Source organism: Trachypithecus francoisi, unplaced genomic scaffold, assembly GCF_009764315.1.
Source record: "Trachypithecus francoisi isolate TF-2019V2 unplaced genomic scaffold, Tfra_2.0 Lachesis_group10, whole genome shotgun sequence".
Taxonomy (NCBI): Eukaryota; Metazoa; Chordata; class Mammalia; order Primates; family Cercopithecidae; genus Trachypithecus; species Trachypithecus francoisi.
In genome coordinates this window covers 98,424,399-98,437,625 of record NW_022681455.1, presented here as the reverse complement: position 1 = coordinate 98,437,625, position 13,227 = coordinate 98,424,399, and the positions used below count along the sequence as shown (strand labels likewise).

Here is a 13,227-nt window from a genome sequence, read left to right as displayed (position 1 = left end):
GTCCGCCCACCTTGGCCTCTCAAAGTGCTGGGACTACAGGTGTGAGCCACCCTGCCCGGCCCCAAGAGAGCTTTCTGATGGGACATCTTATCCTCCCTCTGAGGCCTAGTCAGATGCCCCCACCCCCAGGAAGCCCCCTTTGGTTTCTTCCCCATTCTTGGTTTGGATCTGTCCCGTAGCAGGCAGGCAGTAGAACCTGGTGGCCACAGGCGGGGGATGGGGGTGGGGGGGCTCAAGCAGGCCAACTTCAATTCTTACCTCTTTCAATCACCAGATCTTGGGCCAGCCACTTAACCTTCCGAAGTTCATTTCATCATCTGTAAAATGGGTCTAAAATTACCCATCTCATGGGGTCTGCAAGATGGTTAATGCATTGCCTTCCACTTAAAAATAGAAATTGCACATAAAAGCAGACTCATTTATGCTTACCTGCTCTGCATTTCCTTTATTCTTAGGCACACTTTTTAATATTATATTTTATATAAATATATATTAATTACATATATACATGTATTTATATTTTATATGTATATTATTAAAATCAGGATTAAATGTACAATCAGTGGGCAAGAAGCTTTAATTAAATTGCTGGTGTGGGTTGCCATTCACGGGGTTTTGGCTGGGAGAACATGGTCTAGGTGTGTACTCATGTGATCACCTCTACTTTCAGGTTCTCGTTGGCTGGGCCTGCTGGGCTGGAAGCACTTCAAAGGCAGGGAGGGCAGGGAAAGCATCTTGTCTGTGTCCTCCCAGCACCAGCAAAGGGCCTGGCCCAGGCAAAGCTCTTTAGTGTTTGCTGGGCTGTATGCTGGCAGGGACTTGTCCAGTCATACAAGGAAGCAGGGCCAGGAAAAACACCGCAGTCGCTTGATTCCATCTGGCAGGCTTCAGCATGTCTGCTGGGGTTCTCTGGCTGGCCCACCTCTCCCAGGCCAGAACTCTAGCATCCCTGCTGTGAGCCCTGGGCAAGTCCAGCTCTTCTCTGAGTTGTCATTTGGAGGGGACAGAGGCACAGAATGTGACTCTGCCAGTGGCTTCCCAAGTGCAGTCCCAAGGTGGACACATGATTTCAGGAGGTCTGTGGGTCCCTGAAACCCCAGGTTTCAGGGACCAGAAGTCCTATACAGGTAGATTGTTAGCTTGGTAGCTATTTATCCTGATCTGGGTCTATGCTTGTCAGCTGCCCACAGGTGGGGTGGGGGTAGGGTACCTGGAAGGTCCTGGAGCTAAGCACAGATGCTAGCAGCCCTAACCCCCTGATATGCTTTGGCTGTGTTCCCACCCAAATCTCATCTTGAATTGTAGCTCTCATGATTCCTTCATGTTGGAGGGGGCTGGTGGGAGATAATTGAATCATGGGGATGATTTCCCCCATACTGTTCTTGTGGTTGTGAATTAGTCTCACGAGATCTGATGGTTTTATAAGGGAAACTATTTCGCCTGGCACTCATTCTCTCTTGCTGCCACCATGTAAGAAGTGCCTTTCACCTTCCACCACAACTATGAGGCCTCCCCAGCCATGTGGAACTGTGAGTCCATTAAACCTCTTTCTCTTCCCAGTCTTGGGTGTGTCTTTATCAGCAGCATGAAAACAGACTAATACACCCCCTTACCATTGCTGGAGATGCTCTTCCTTAGCCCCCTGGATAGCGTTATTCCGGACCTGGGCCAGGAGTCCCCACACTGTCCCCGGGACGTCATGCCTTCTTTTCACAGGAGCAGCTTGGAATGGATGGTTGGTGGGTAGACAAGGGCTATTTCTGAAGCCTCATGGATAGAGCAGAGGACTTTTTGCTTAGATGACATGTTTATTGGTGGTGCTTTGGAGAGTGGGGAACTTTCTTCTCTGAGTGGCTTCGTGCATCTCATGCAAGTTTAGACTCTACATTTTATTGCATCACAAGAATCAAGACCATAGGCCTGGCCAGCTCCTCTTGCCCCAGCCTGCTCCCACACCTTCAGGGGGACCCCGGGCACAGGGAAACTCCCCAGAGCACACTGGTATGGCAAGAGCTTCAAAAAGGCACCTAAAAATAGCTTTCTAACCCCCTCCCTTTCTCTTTAGGGCCAATTCAGGATCCAAAATGGAGGGGGTTTGGGTGTGGGGCTGCTGGCAAGGGGCAGGAACACATCTCTTGCTCTTGGACCTCAATTCTGGCTGGACCTTAGGGCTTACACCCTGACTCTCAAACCAGGTCACCAAACATTTTTCTCCAACCCCCCACCAGCTCTTCAGGAGTTGGCTGGGGACAGGCAAGGGTAAGATACTGTCATCCTGTGGCCCTGACCCTCTCCCAGCCTCTGCAAGACACACACACACACACACACACACACACACACACACACACAATTGCATGTCTCTCTAAGGAAGCATTAGATTTATTTCTAATTAGGCTGAACTCCTGGGGAGATAGCTGGTGCCACCATAAGTCCTCGGTCTGGCCAGGGGACCTGAGGTGGCACCGTCCGGCAGCCTGGGAGTCAGCCTCCTTTCCAGAGATTAATGCCAAGGGGTCAGATAGTTGACACGACTGTGGAGAGAAGTAGGGGTGAGGTGGGGGTTTCCAGGGTGTCCTAGGGGAAACATCAGGCTTTCCCCCTCTAGGCTCTGAAAACACAGCTTCTAGCCAGCCTCTATGTGGCTCAGGAGCCTTCAGTGGCTCCCTGTTTTCTGTATTTTCAGCTGTCCTCCTTAGCTTTCAAGCTAACCTCCCTCCTTTGACTTTGCCTCATCCTTCTCTACCGTTGATTCCTAACTATGAACAGCTTCACCCATTTTTCAATCATTTAGTGAACCTACTCTGTTAGGTGTCATACGGTAGCAAAACCCAGAAACGTTCCCCTGTGTGGGAGAGGGGAAGGCTAGTTTCTGTCAATAATAACAATGCAATAGTCTGGGTACTATAAGATATGACACATAGGTAGTGACCAATGGGACGGAGTGTGAGCCGGTGGGGAGAGGCAGAGGGTGGGGGAAAACTTCAAGGAGGATGGCACATCTGGGCTGGGCTTTAAAGAGCATGAAAGAGGCCGGGCACGGTGGCTGACGCCTGTAATCCCAGCACTTTGGGAGGCCAAGGCGGGTGGATCACGAGATCAGCCTCACCAATATGGTGAAACCTCATCTCTACTAAAAATACAAAAATTAGCCGGGCTTCCTGGCGCGAGCCTGTAATCCCAGCTACTCAGAAAGCTGAGTCAGGAGAATTGCTTGAACCGGGGAGGCAGAGGTTGCAGTGAGCCGAGATGGCGCCATTGCACTCCAGCCTGGGCGACAGAGCTAGATTTTGGGAGGCGGGGGTGGGGGGGTGGGGCGGTGGGGTGGGGGGAGGTGGAAAGAAAAAAGGCACGAAGAAGTTTTTCAGGCAGAGGAGGAAGGACCATCTAGGCGCTGAAACAGCACAGGCAAAGGTGTGAAGAGTGCTTGTCCTGCTGGGTTTCGGGGGAGTCTAGTCTTGCTGGAGTGTACAAAGTGGGGCGAGGAAGGTGAGATGGCTCAGTTATGAAAATGTCTGAATATCTTGCAACCTCCGTTCTTTTTCTTATCTCCAAGCTTTTACTTGTGGGACGACCCTGCCGGGAACACCACTTAGCCCCCTCCCTTAGGGCCTCTCCGCACCCAAAAAGGCAGATTCTTGGCTCTCCCTCGTGTTTCTTATTTGTCTGTTTTCTCTCCTTCCAGGTAACACCCCCGTCCCATCCTTTTGGCCTCCTCCAGTCAAACCTGGTGGGATATGGACCGCCCCCCCCCACCCCTGCGTCTATCCCCACCCCAGTGGGCTGCACATTTGCCAGGGGCGATCTCTCCAGAGCGAAGCAGCTTGCGCCCTCCCAGGAGGGCACCTCCTTCTCGCCAGGCCTCGCCGGGGCAGGAGGGTCTCAGAGTCGGGGAGCCCCGAGGCTGTCCCCAGCAGTCGGATGGGAACGTGGTTGGCTGTAGGGCGGGACAGGACCTCCCCTACCTGTAGCTGGAGCCGAAGCTTCGGAAAGTGTTCCTGGGAAAGAAGGGGACGGGTGAACCCGAGATGGGAAGGGGCGACCCTCTCTGGGCTCCTCGCTAGACCTCGGGAGCCACCCCCTCTCCCCGCCATCCCTCCTGAAGGGTTCCAGGGCGCCTACACCCAATGCAAACGCCTCCACTCCGCAAGGGTGTTGTCAGGGAGGGCAAGGTGCTCCGTTTAGTAGGAATTACATGTGTATTCATTTGAAATTGTAGTTTGTTTCTGGTGTATTGGAGCCAATTTTTCCCAGTTCTCACGTTTTCAAAGGTCATTGCGTGTGCGCTAGGAAAGCGGCCCAGACCTCATCCTCCCTCCTCCGGATATGGGGTCCCGGGGCGCGTGGCGTCACTTACAGGGAGTCGAAAGGCAGGGGCTTCTGTCCGTAGCGGTCCAGGCTGGGGTTCTGGTTGAGGCAGTACTGAGGCGGGCAGCAGGGATAGGGGCGCGGTGAGTCGGGGGAGCACGGACGCCCTGCCCACGCCCCACACAGGGCTTCCTGCTAGCGACGGTGGCTCTGAAGACTGGGAGGCCCTGCTCTGGGTCTCCTCCCCGCCTCAACTCCCGGCTTAAGCCGCTCCCCACCAGGACCCCCCTCTCCCCGCCCAGGGACGGGTCTGCGCGCAGCGCTCCCTACCCGCCAGCTCTGGGTCACGTCCGGCTTCAAGTACCGCACAGCGTAGCCGCTGAGACCCTCCACTGCGAACAGAGACCCCTTCTCGAGCGCTCATCCGCCCCCCAGGACAAGCCCCGCCTCCTTACCTAAGCCCCGCCCACAACCCAGCCCCACCCACACATGTTCGGAAAACAGGTCCTGCCTCCGCTGCCCCGCAGGGCAAAGCCCCCACCCCGACGGCTCTGCCTGGCTCCGCCCCCTCCTCATGAGCAGTCCTGCTTCCAGATCCGCGCGCACGTCTTGGCCCCACCCACCGCAAGTGCCACCACTGCACCCCAGCGGCCACGCCCTGTCTCTGCCTGGCCCGCCGCCTAAGTTCCTGTGCGCAGTCCACGCTCCCTGCTCCAGCCCCGCGGCCCACTTGCCCTGCAGTTCTTTTAGCGGCCCGTAGACTGACCTCGCTTGCTCAGGCAAGGCAGCTTGAACTCCCCGGCCGAGGATACGAAGTGGGACCAGTCCTCGATGGCGCGCGTGAAGCAGGGCCAGTCCACTCGGTTGATGCCCGGCGCGATGGGCGCCAGCTTTCCCTCGTGGTACCTGTTGCGGAGCTTCTGGCCTGTCGCGGTGATGTCCTGACAGGGCCACGGGGGTCAGACCTGCGCGGCAATAGCCGCAGGAGCCTAGGGAAGCCATCCCAGTCCATCCCAAAGGCCTCAGCTGACAACTGGCCCGGTGTATTGGACCCAGGGGGCGCCCGAAGTCGGGAACCTGGATGGGGTGATGTGGGGAGTCCCAAGCAGGCACCTGAGGAGGTGCTCGGGGAGTAGATCTCAGGACCAGCGGTGCTTAGGGCTGGTGCCCCTTAGCTACCCAAGGGCAGGGCAAAGGACACTCACCAAACACTGCAGAGGTTTGTTGGGGACCCCAAGGAGTGTAAAATGGGCGTTGTCAAACTCATCTGTTGAAACAAGAGAAAGGGAGAAGAGGTGTCTCCTTCACCAGTGGTCAGAGGTCATAGAAGAATTTTGGCCCACATTGTACTTTAAAAAAATTTTTGAGGCGGGCACGATGGCCCACACCTGTAATCCCAGCACTTTGGGAGGCCGAGGCGGGTGAATCACTTGAGGTCAGGAGTTCCAGACCAGACTGGCCAACATGGTGAAACCCCATCTCTACTGAAAATACAAAAATTAGCCCGGTATGGTGTGGAGTGCCTGTAATCCCGGGTACTCGGGAGGCTAAGGCAGGAGGATCACTTGAGTCCAGGAGGTCGAGGCTTCAGTGATCATGTCACTGCACTTCCACCTGGGTGACAGAGCAAGATCCTGTCTCAAAAAAAGAAAAAAGGCTGGGCGCGGTAGCTCACACTTGTAATCCCAGCACTTTGAGAGGCTGATGGGGGTGGATCACTTGAGCTCAGGAGTTGGAGACCAGCCTGGGTAACAAGGTGAAACCCTATCTCTACCAAAAATGCGAAAAGTTAGTTGAGCGTGGTGGCACACGACTGTAGTCCTAGCTACTAGGGAGGCTAAGGCACGAGGATCACTGGAATCCAGGAGGTGGAGGTTGCAGTGAGCTGAGATTATGCCACTGCACTCCAGCATGGGCAACAGAGCGAGACTCTCTTACATTTTTTTTTTAATTTGACAACTTAAAAAAATCTAAGATAAAATAGTAATCACATCTCACCCCTTGCCACAGAATAAAACTCCGAAGATTCCAATGTAAAAAATGAACATGGGCGAATTCTTTTAGAACCTTGGGATAGGAAAGGCCTTAATAATTTTAATTAAAAATCCAGAAGCATTAAAGAAAAGATTGATAATTTGAATACATAAAAATAAACTTCTACATGGCAAAAACAAATGTCAAAAAACAAATTGAAAAAATATTTCCACTTATTTTACAGATATTAATATTAATATTAATTAATATTCCTTAATATTGAAAGAGTGCCTAGAAATCAAGACACACAAAAAATGCCAGGTATGGTGGCTTGAGCCCTGTAGTCTCAGCTACTCAGGAAGCTGAGGCAGGAAGAGTGCCTGGGCCCAGGAGTTTGAGGGCTGCACTCCACTGCACTCCAGCCTGGGTGGCATAGTGAGACCTTGTCTTTAATAAATAAATTAACAAGTTGAAGAATTTCTCTATACAAGGACTCCAAGGTGCAGAAGGGTATATACAATATGCTGCCATTTGTTTTAAAAACATTTTTTTTTGAGACGGAGTCTCGCTCTGTCGCCCAGGCTGGAGTGGAGTGGTGCAGTCTCGGCTCACTGCAAGCTCCGCCTCCCAGGTTCAAGCGATTCTCACGCCTCAGCCTCCCGAGTAGCTGGGATTACAGGTGTGTGCCACCATGCCTGGCTAATTTTTGTATTTTTAGTAGAGATGGGGTTTCACCATGTTGGCCGGGCTGGTCTCCAACTCCTGACCTGTGATCTGTCCACCTCGGCCTCGCAAAGTCCTGGGATCACAGGCATGAGCCACCACGCCCAGCCTACTGTTTGCTTTAAAATGGTAGACTAAACATAGACTATTGGAAACAGAGAATATATATTCAGGTCATCACCTCAACCAAATCATCAAGCTTAGCATCACAAATAGTGTGATAATAAAATTCTGTGCCTCCTGCCGCAGCATTATGGCAAACATAGCATCTGTTGCCTGTGAAAGATTCTGGCCAGCAGTGTTTAACCCGGTGATTCAGATCTCTACACCTAGCTGCTGGTTTACAGAAAATAGATTAACAAGATAAGAAGCACCATAAGGAAACAGTGGCTCAAATTCACCATATGGGACTGTCTGCAACACAACTTGGAGACTCTTTAAAAAGTCAGTATGATGGTGGGCAATGGAAACTGGGTGGACTGTTTTAGACTAAGATGAAAGACATAACAAGTAACTGAAATACGTAATCTTAGATTGAATTCTTGTTCCAAAAAATCATTTTAAAGCCATAAAAGACATCTTTGGGGTCAGTTGGGGAGATTTTAATATAGTCTGGATATTAGATGTTGTAGAAGTATTGTTAAGTTTCCTAGGTGTGATAATGGTATTGTGTCATGCAGAAGGATGTTTTTTGTCATTGGGAGCTGCTTGCTAAAGGGTGTCCAAGAATGTAAGAGAGAGGGCGAGAGAAGCAAAAATATGGCAAAAATCAACTGAAGCAGGCGGAAGGTGGTGGGTACTCATAGTAATATTCTTGCAACTTTTCTCCATTTGAAAATGTTTATAATGTAAACTAAAAATAAAATCCTGAGGTCTCCCCAATGTATTGACTGAGCGGAACCCCCTCTTGGCTAAGGGGACCCCCCAAAACCTTAAAAAACTGAGTTCCCAGCCATAATGGGACAGGAGGTCAGACATGCTTCATCCTACCCCTGCCTTTTTGTGGTTTAGACACAATAAATGACCAGCATTCATGTTAAACTAGCAATCACAAGGCCAGGTGCGGTGGCTACGCCTGTAATCCCAGTGGTTTTGGAGGCCAGTCACTTGAGGTCAGGATTTTGAGACCAGCCTGGCCAACAGGGTGAAACCCCATGTCTACTAAAAATACAAAAATCAGCTGGGCATGGTGGCACACGCCTGTAGTCCCAGATAGCTACTCAGGAGGCTGAGGCAGGAGAATCACTTGAACCCGGGAGGTAGAAGTTGCAGTGAGCCGAGATCATGCCACTGCACTCCAGCCTGGGCGACAAAACGAGACTCCGTCTCAAAAGAGAGATTATAAGACTAAGAGAACAGACTGTTTGTGGCAACAAGGTGCCAAATTATTATTATTATTGAGACGGAGTGTCACTCTGTTGCCCAGGCTGGAGTGCAGTGGTGTGATCTCGGCTCACTGCAACCTCCACCTCCTGGGTTCAAGCAATTCTCCTGCCTCAGTTTCCCAAGTAGCTGGGATTACAAGCACACACCACCACACCTGGCTAATTTTTGTATTTTTAGTAGAAACAGGGTTTTACCATATTGGTCAGGCTGGTCTTGAACTGCTGACCTCAGGCAATCCACTTGCCTCAGCCTCCCAAAGTGCTGGAATTACAGGCGTGAGTCTCCGCGCCCGGCCAAGATACCAGATTATTAACAGGACCTAAGGCCATGCAAGGCAAGGGTTAAGTCACACACCCCTACACTTAAAGCATAAACTACAGGTTGGTTGTGATAGCTCATGCCTGTAATTCCAACACTTTGGGAGGCTGAAGCTGGAGGATCACTTGAGCGCAGAAGTTGGAGACCAGCCCTGGCAACATAGTGTAACCCTGTCTCCACACAAAACAAACAAACAACAACAACAACAAAAATAGCCTGGCATGATGGTGTGTGCCTGTAGTCCCAGTTACTCAGGAGGCTGAAGTGGGAGGATCACCTGAACCTGGGAGGTCGAGGCTGTAATGAGCCATGTTTGTGACATTGCACTCTAGCCTGGGTGACAGAGGGAAAGTCTGTCTAAAAAACAAAACAGAAAATAAATAAGCTATGTTTTAATTGCCACGAGGTTTTTCTTTTCCTCTAGCACTAGCCTTGAGATAAGCAATATTAAAACAATTACAACTCATACAGCTCACAGATGCTGACGAACTGACCCCCTGATCCACTAGCCACAGCTATGCCTTTGATTGCATAAGAGGCTGATTTCAGTAACTTTCTCCAGATGAGAAGACCACCAACCATGGACAGAGGCTGCTCACTTGCTGAGCTTTGCGTCCTGAAAAGATCTTTTGTCATATAGGGCCTAATTGTAATACATTTAAAGGTTAAGTCTCCACCTCAAAGCCAACATGGGTTGTATGTTACATGCAAGTTTGTTCATTAAGCCCATGTCAGTACTATCTTCATGAATATTTATAGCTCCTCCTGTAACCTGCTGAATATGTATATTTAGCCAACCCTTTGAACATAAAGCTCTTACCCAACCCCTCCTCCTTTGACATGCCCATCTTTGGGCTTCAGCTGGAGGCACACTTTCCAGCCTGTGGGATGGCCACCTTGCAGCTATAACCCCTTATAAGAAATAAAGCCTCCTTTTCTAAACTTAAACATTTATTTTATTTTTTGAAGATGGAGTCTCGCTCTGTCACCCAGGCTGGAGTGCAGTGGCTCCATCTTGGCTCATTGCAACCTCTGCCTCCTGGGTTCAAGCGATTCTCCTGCCTCAACCTCCTGAGTAGCTGGGATTATAGGCACCTGCCACCCTGCCACGCTAATTTTTGTATTTTTAGTAAAGCCGAGGGTTTCACCATGTTGGCCAGGCTTGTCTTGAACTCCTGACCTCAAGTGATCTGCCTGGCTCAGCCTCCCAAAGTGCTGGGATTATAGGCGTGAGCCACTGTGCCCTGCCTAAATTTATAAATTTCTGATTTTTCAGTTAACAGTAATAAAAAATTGGGGAGCAAAATAACATGTGTTTGTATTCCCTTAGTGAACCAGGGAGAGACATCAGAAACTAAGAATGTGGGGGGGTTACCTGTATGGGGGGTGATGGGAGTGAGACTTGTTGCTGTGCATATTGTTACAGCATTTTGAGTTTTGAAGTTGTGACTATTACTTTTATTTAAAGCATATGCTTACAACAAAATACATATCTATATCAGAGCTTTCTTTTAAAAATCTAGATTCCTGGCTTCTCTCAGAAGCAGGAAATTGGAAGAACTGGTAACCTGGCTGGCCCCTCCAACATAGCATAGTCTGCAGGAGGCCCCGTGGCTACTGTTTAAACAGGGCAGGTGTGGGTGCCCCATTTCCCTGTGAAATTTTCCTTCCCCCACGGCCTCCTCACCCACTTCCCTCATTTGTGTTTCCCATCAGGACCCGTGTGGCAACTCTGGTGATCTCCGTGCGGTCTCTGACACCCTCAGCCCACCTGTCACCCAAGCTGGAGCCTAGGTATGGGCCTGCACTCCCCCCTGTTCCGCCTCCTACCCCGCCCTGCCTGCACCTACTCCTGTTGACTTTATCTGCTAAATACCTTCTAAATCCCTCCACACGCAAGCAAGCTCCTCAGTCCATGCAGGGTTGTTCACTAGGCCCATGGGGCTCTTTTGCCCTGAAGGCCCACATGTTCTCCTCTCCTGCCTGGGGGCTGTGAGGAGGGGTCTTTCTCTTTCTTTTCCACATACAGAGATGCTTGGGCAGAAGTTGTTACTGTTATACTGTTATGACTCCTACCGCTGCACCTGCCAACCTCTGCCCAGTTCTCTTTCCATTCATTACAACAGGCTAGGCACAGTGGCTCATGCATGTAATCTTAGCACTTTGGGAGGCCAAGGCAGGAGCATCGTTTGAGCCCAGGAGTTGAGACCAGGCTAGGCGACATAGGGAGACCCTGTCTCTACAAATAATTTTTTAAAATTAGCCGGGCGTGGTGGCATGTGTCTGTGGTCCCAGCTACTCAGGAGGCTGAGATGGGAAGATCATTTGAGCCTGGGAGGTCGAGGGTGCAGTGAGCTGTGATCATGCCACTGACTCCAGCCTGGGCAACAGAGTAAGACACTGCCTTCAAAAAACAAAACAAAACAAAACAAAACAACAGCAACAATGGCATCAGCAACACTTTTTGAGCACAAATTATGTGTCAGGCACTACTCTAAGTGCCTATTTTCTCGAGATGGAGACTCGCTCTTGTTGCCCAGGTTGGAGTGCAGTGGCATGATCTCGGCTCACTGCAAACTCCGCCTCCCAGGTTTAAGTGATTCTCATGCCTCAGCCTCCTGAGTAGCTGGGATTACAGGCGCCTGCCACTACGCCTGGTTAATTTTGTATTTTTAGTAGAGATGAGGTGTCACCATGTTGGCCAGGCTGGTCTCGAACTCCTGACCTCAGGTCATCTGCCTGCCTTGGTCTCCCAAAGTGCTGGGATTGCAGGCGTGAGCCACTGCTCCCAGCCTCTAAGTGCTTTTTGCATCTTATCTCCTTCTAACCTCATAACAACCCTTCAAGGCAGGCCTTGTCATTATCCTCATTGTACTGAGCAGTAGACAGAGGCTCAGACCTGGTCGAAGTGTCCTGGGCAGGGAGCAGCAGAGCTGGGACTGGCCTCTTTCATCCTTGCATCTGTCACCCTCTTTCTTGAAACCACCTGCCCCTTCCCCAAAGGGGATCCTGCACTGGTGGCCTGACCTTTGCGGCAGTAGGTGGCGGACTGGCAGTGCTCATCAGGAAGGCAGGCCTTGACGGTGTCCCTGTCCATGTGGCGCAGGGTGGGCAGGGCTGGGTGGTAGAGCTGCTGCTTCACGCCTGCCAGCTGGTTGCGCTGCCGCTCCACAGGAAGCAGGATGGCCGGGGAGGCATACACATGTGTGGAGCCATCGTCCCAGGGCACCAGGTCGATGATGCGGGCCATAGCTAGGGGGGCAGAGGGTTCTAAGGGGCTCACCCTGGGCTCATGCCAGCCAGACACCCTTCTTTGCGTGAAAACAGCCTTGGCCAATGCCAATGTCTACTTGGCAAACATTTATTTAGCACCTACTGTGTGCCAGGCCATTTTTCCGGAGCTCAGCATGAGGTGGCAGGAACATTCAGGTAACAGAAGACAACAGAGACAACCCTCCCAATCCCCTCTCAACACACACGCGTGCACACACACACACACACCACACACACACACACATTGTGCCATGGCTGTGAGGGAGGTCAGTACAGATTATGTGTTTCTGGGGAGGCTGGGGTTGGGACATTCCAGGAATGGTCTAAAAGAGGTGATATTTGAGTCTATTAGTATTTTTTTTTTTTTTTTTTTTTTGAGACAGAGTCTCACTCTCTTGCTCAGACTGAAGTGCAGTGGCACCATCTTGGCTCACTGCAACCTCTGTCTCCCAGGTTCAAGTGATTCTCCTGCCTCAGCCTCCTGAGGAACTGGGATTACAGGCATCCACTACCACATCCGGCTAGTTTTTGTATTTTTAGTAGAGACGGGGTTTCACCGTGTTGGTCAGGATGGTCTCGAATTCCTGACCTCAAGTGATCCACCTGCCTCAGCCTCTCAAAGTCCTGGGATTACAGGTGTGAGCCACCGTGCCCAGTGAGTCTACTCTTAAATAATGAGCAGGAAAGTGCAGCAGCAAGTGGGTTCAGAATGTAGCTCAGTATGCTGTATGCCTCTGGGTGGAAAATTATGGACTTGCCTTAGCTAAGGTATTTACCCAAAATTCTACAGATTGACTCAGAAATATTTTCAGGAATGGGAGCAACATGATATATTTGAACTAGAAAAGCATTACTGGATACCCAGGGCCTCCCTTTAAAAAGCAGATAGTCCCAGGAGACTTTCAGTCATTTACACTTTAGTGTGAATTTGTTGAGGCAGCTTGCTTTCTTCCTGACCCTGATTTAGAGGTGAGAGGTGGAGGTGGGAGCTAGGGTGGCAGGAGGAGAGAGGACCTTAGATCATGGAGGAGCAGGGAGGGGACATGGTGACAAGGCATGGGGAAGTTGCCTTAGGGGATGTGACTGCCTGGGGAGGGACAGGGAGGGGGATCACAGAGATGGGGAACTAAGGAGGGGGTTCCCTGCTTCTGACTCACCAATAGCAGCTACCTTATCTGTAGGGCCCAGGCCCAGGTGCACAGGCTTATAACGACTTTCAGCTCTTTGACTGCTCAATGGGCAGAAGAG

General features: G+C 50.9%; 1 protein-coding gene across 1 annotated transcript; it reads right to left on the bottom strand.

The window, feature by feature from the left end:
• Positions 1–2,355: 2,355 nt before the first annotated feature.
• TEPP (testis, prostate and placenta expressed) lies at positions 2,356–13,227 on the bottom strand. Its single transcript, XM_033218608.1, has 8 exons — positions 13,137–13,227; positions 11,734–11,958; positions 5,511–5,572; positions 5,072–5,246; positions 4,636–4,697; positions 4,355–4,419; positions 3,963–3,995; positions 2,356–2,531 (listed from the first exon to the last, which is right to left on the bottom strand). The coding sequence occupies exons 2-8, from the start codon at positions 11,954–11,956 to the stop codon at positions 2,501–2,503; spliced, it is 651 nt and encodes a 216-aa protein (XP_033074499.1). The 5' UTR covers positions 11,957–11,958; positions 13,137–13,227; the 3' UTR covers positions 2,356–2,500.

What these genes read in the sequence shown, in the direction of transcription:
- TEPP (XM_033218608.1), bottom strand. Translation starts at nt 11,956, where the DNA reads ATGGCCCGCATCATCGACCTGGTGCCCTGGGACGATGGCTCCACACAT. An exon ending in ACAAACCTCTGCAGTGTTTG is followed by an intron (nt 5,247 to 5,510) that starts GTGAGTGTCCTT and finishes TGGCCCTGTCAG; the next exon opens with GACATCACCGCGACAGGCCA. An exon ending in ACGTGACCCAGAGCTGGCGG is followed by an intron (nt 4,420 to 4,635) that starts GTAGGGAGCGCT and finishes TGCCCGCCTCAG; the next exon opens with TACTGCCTCAACCAGAACCC.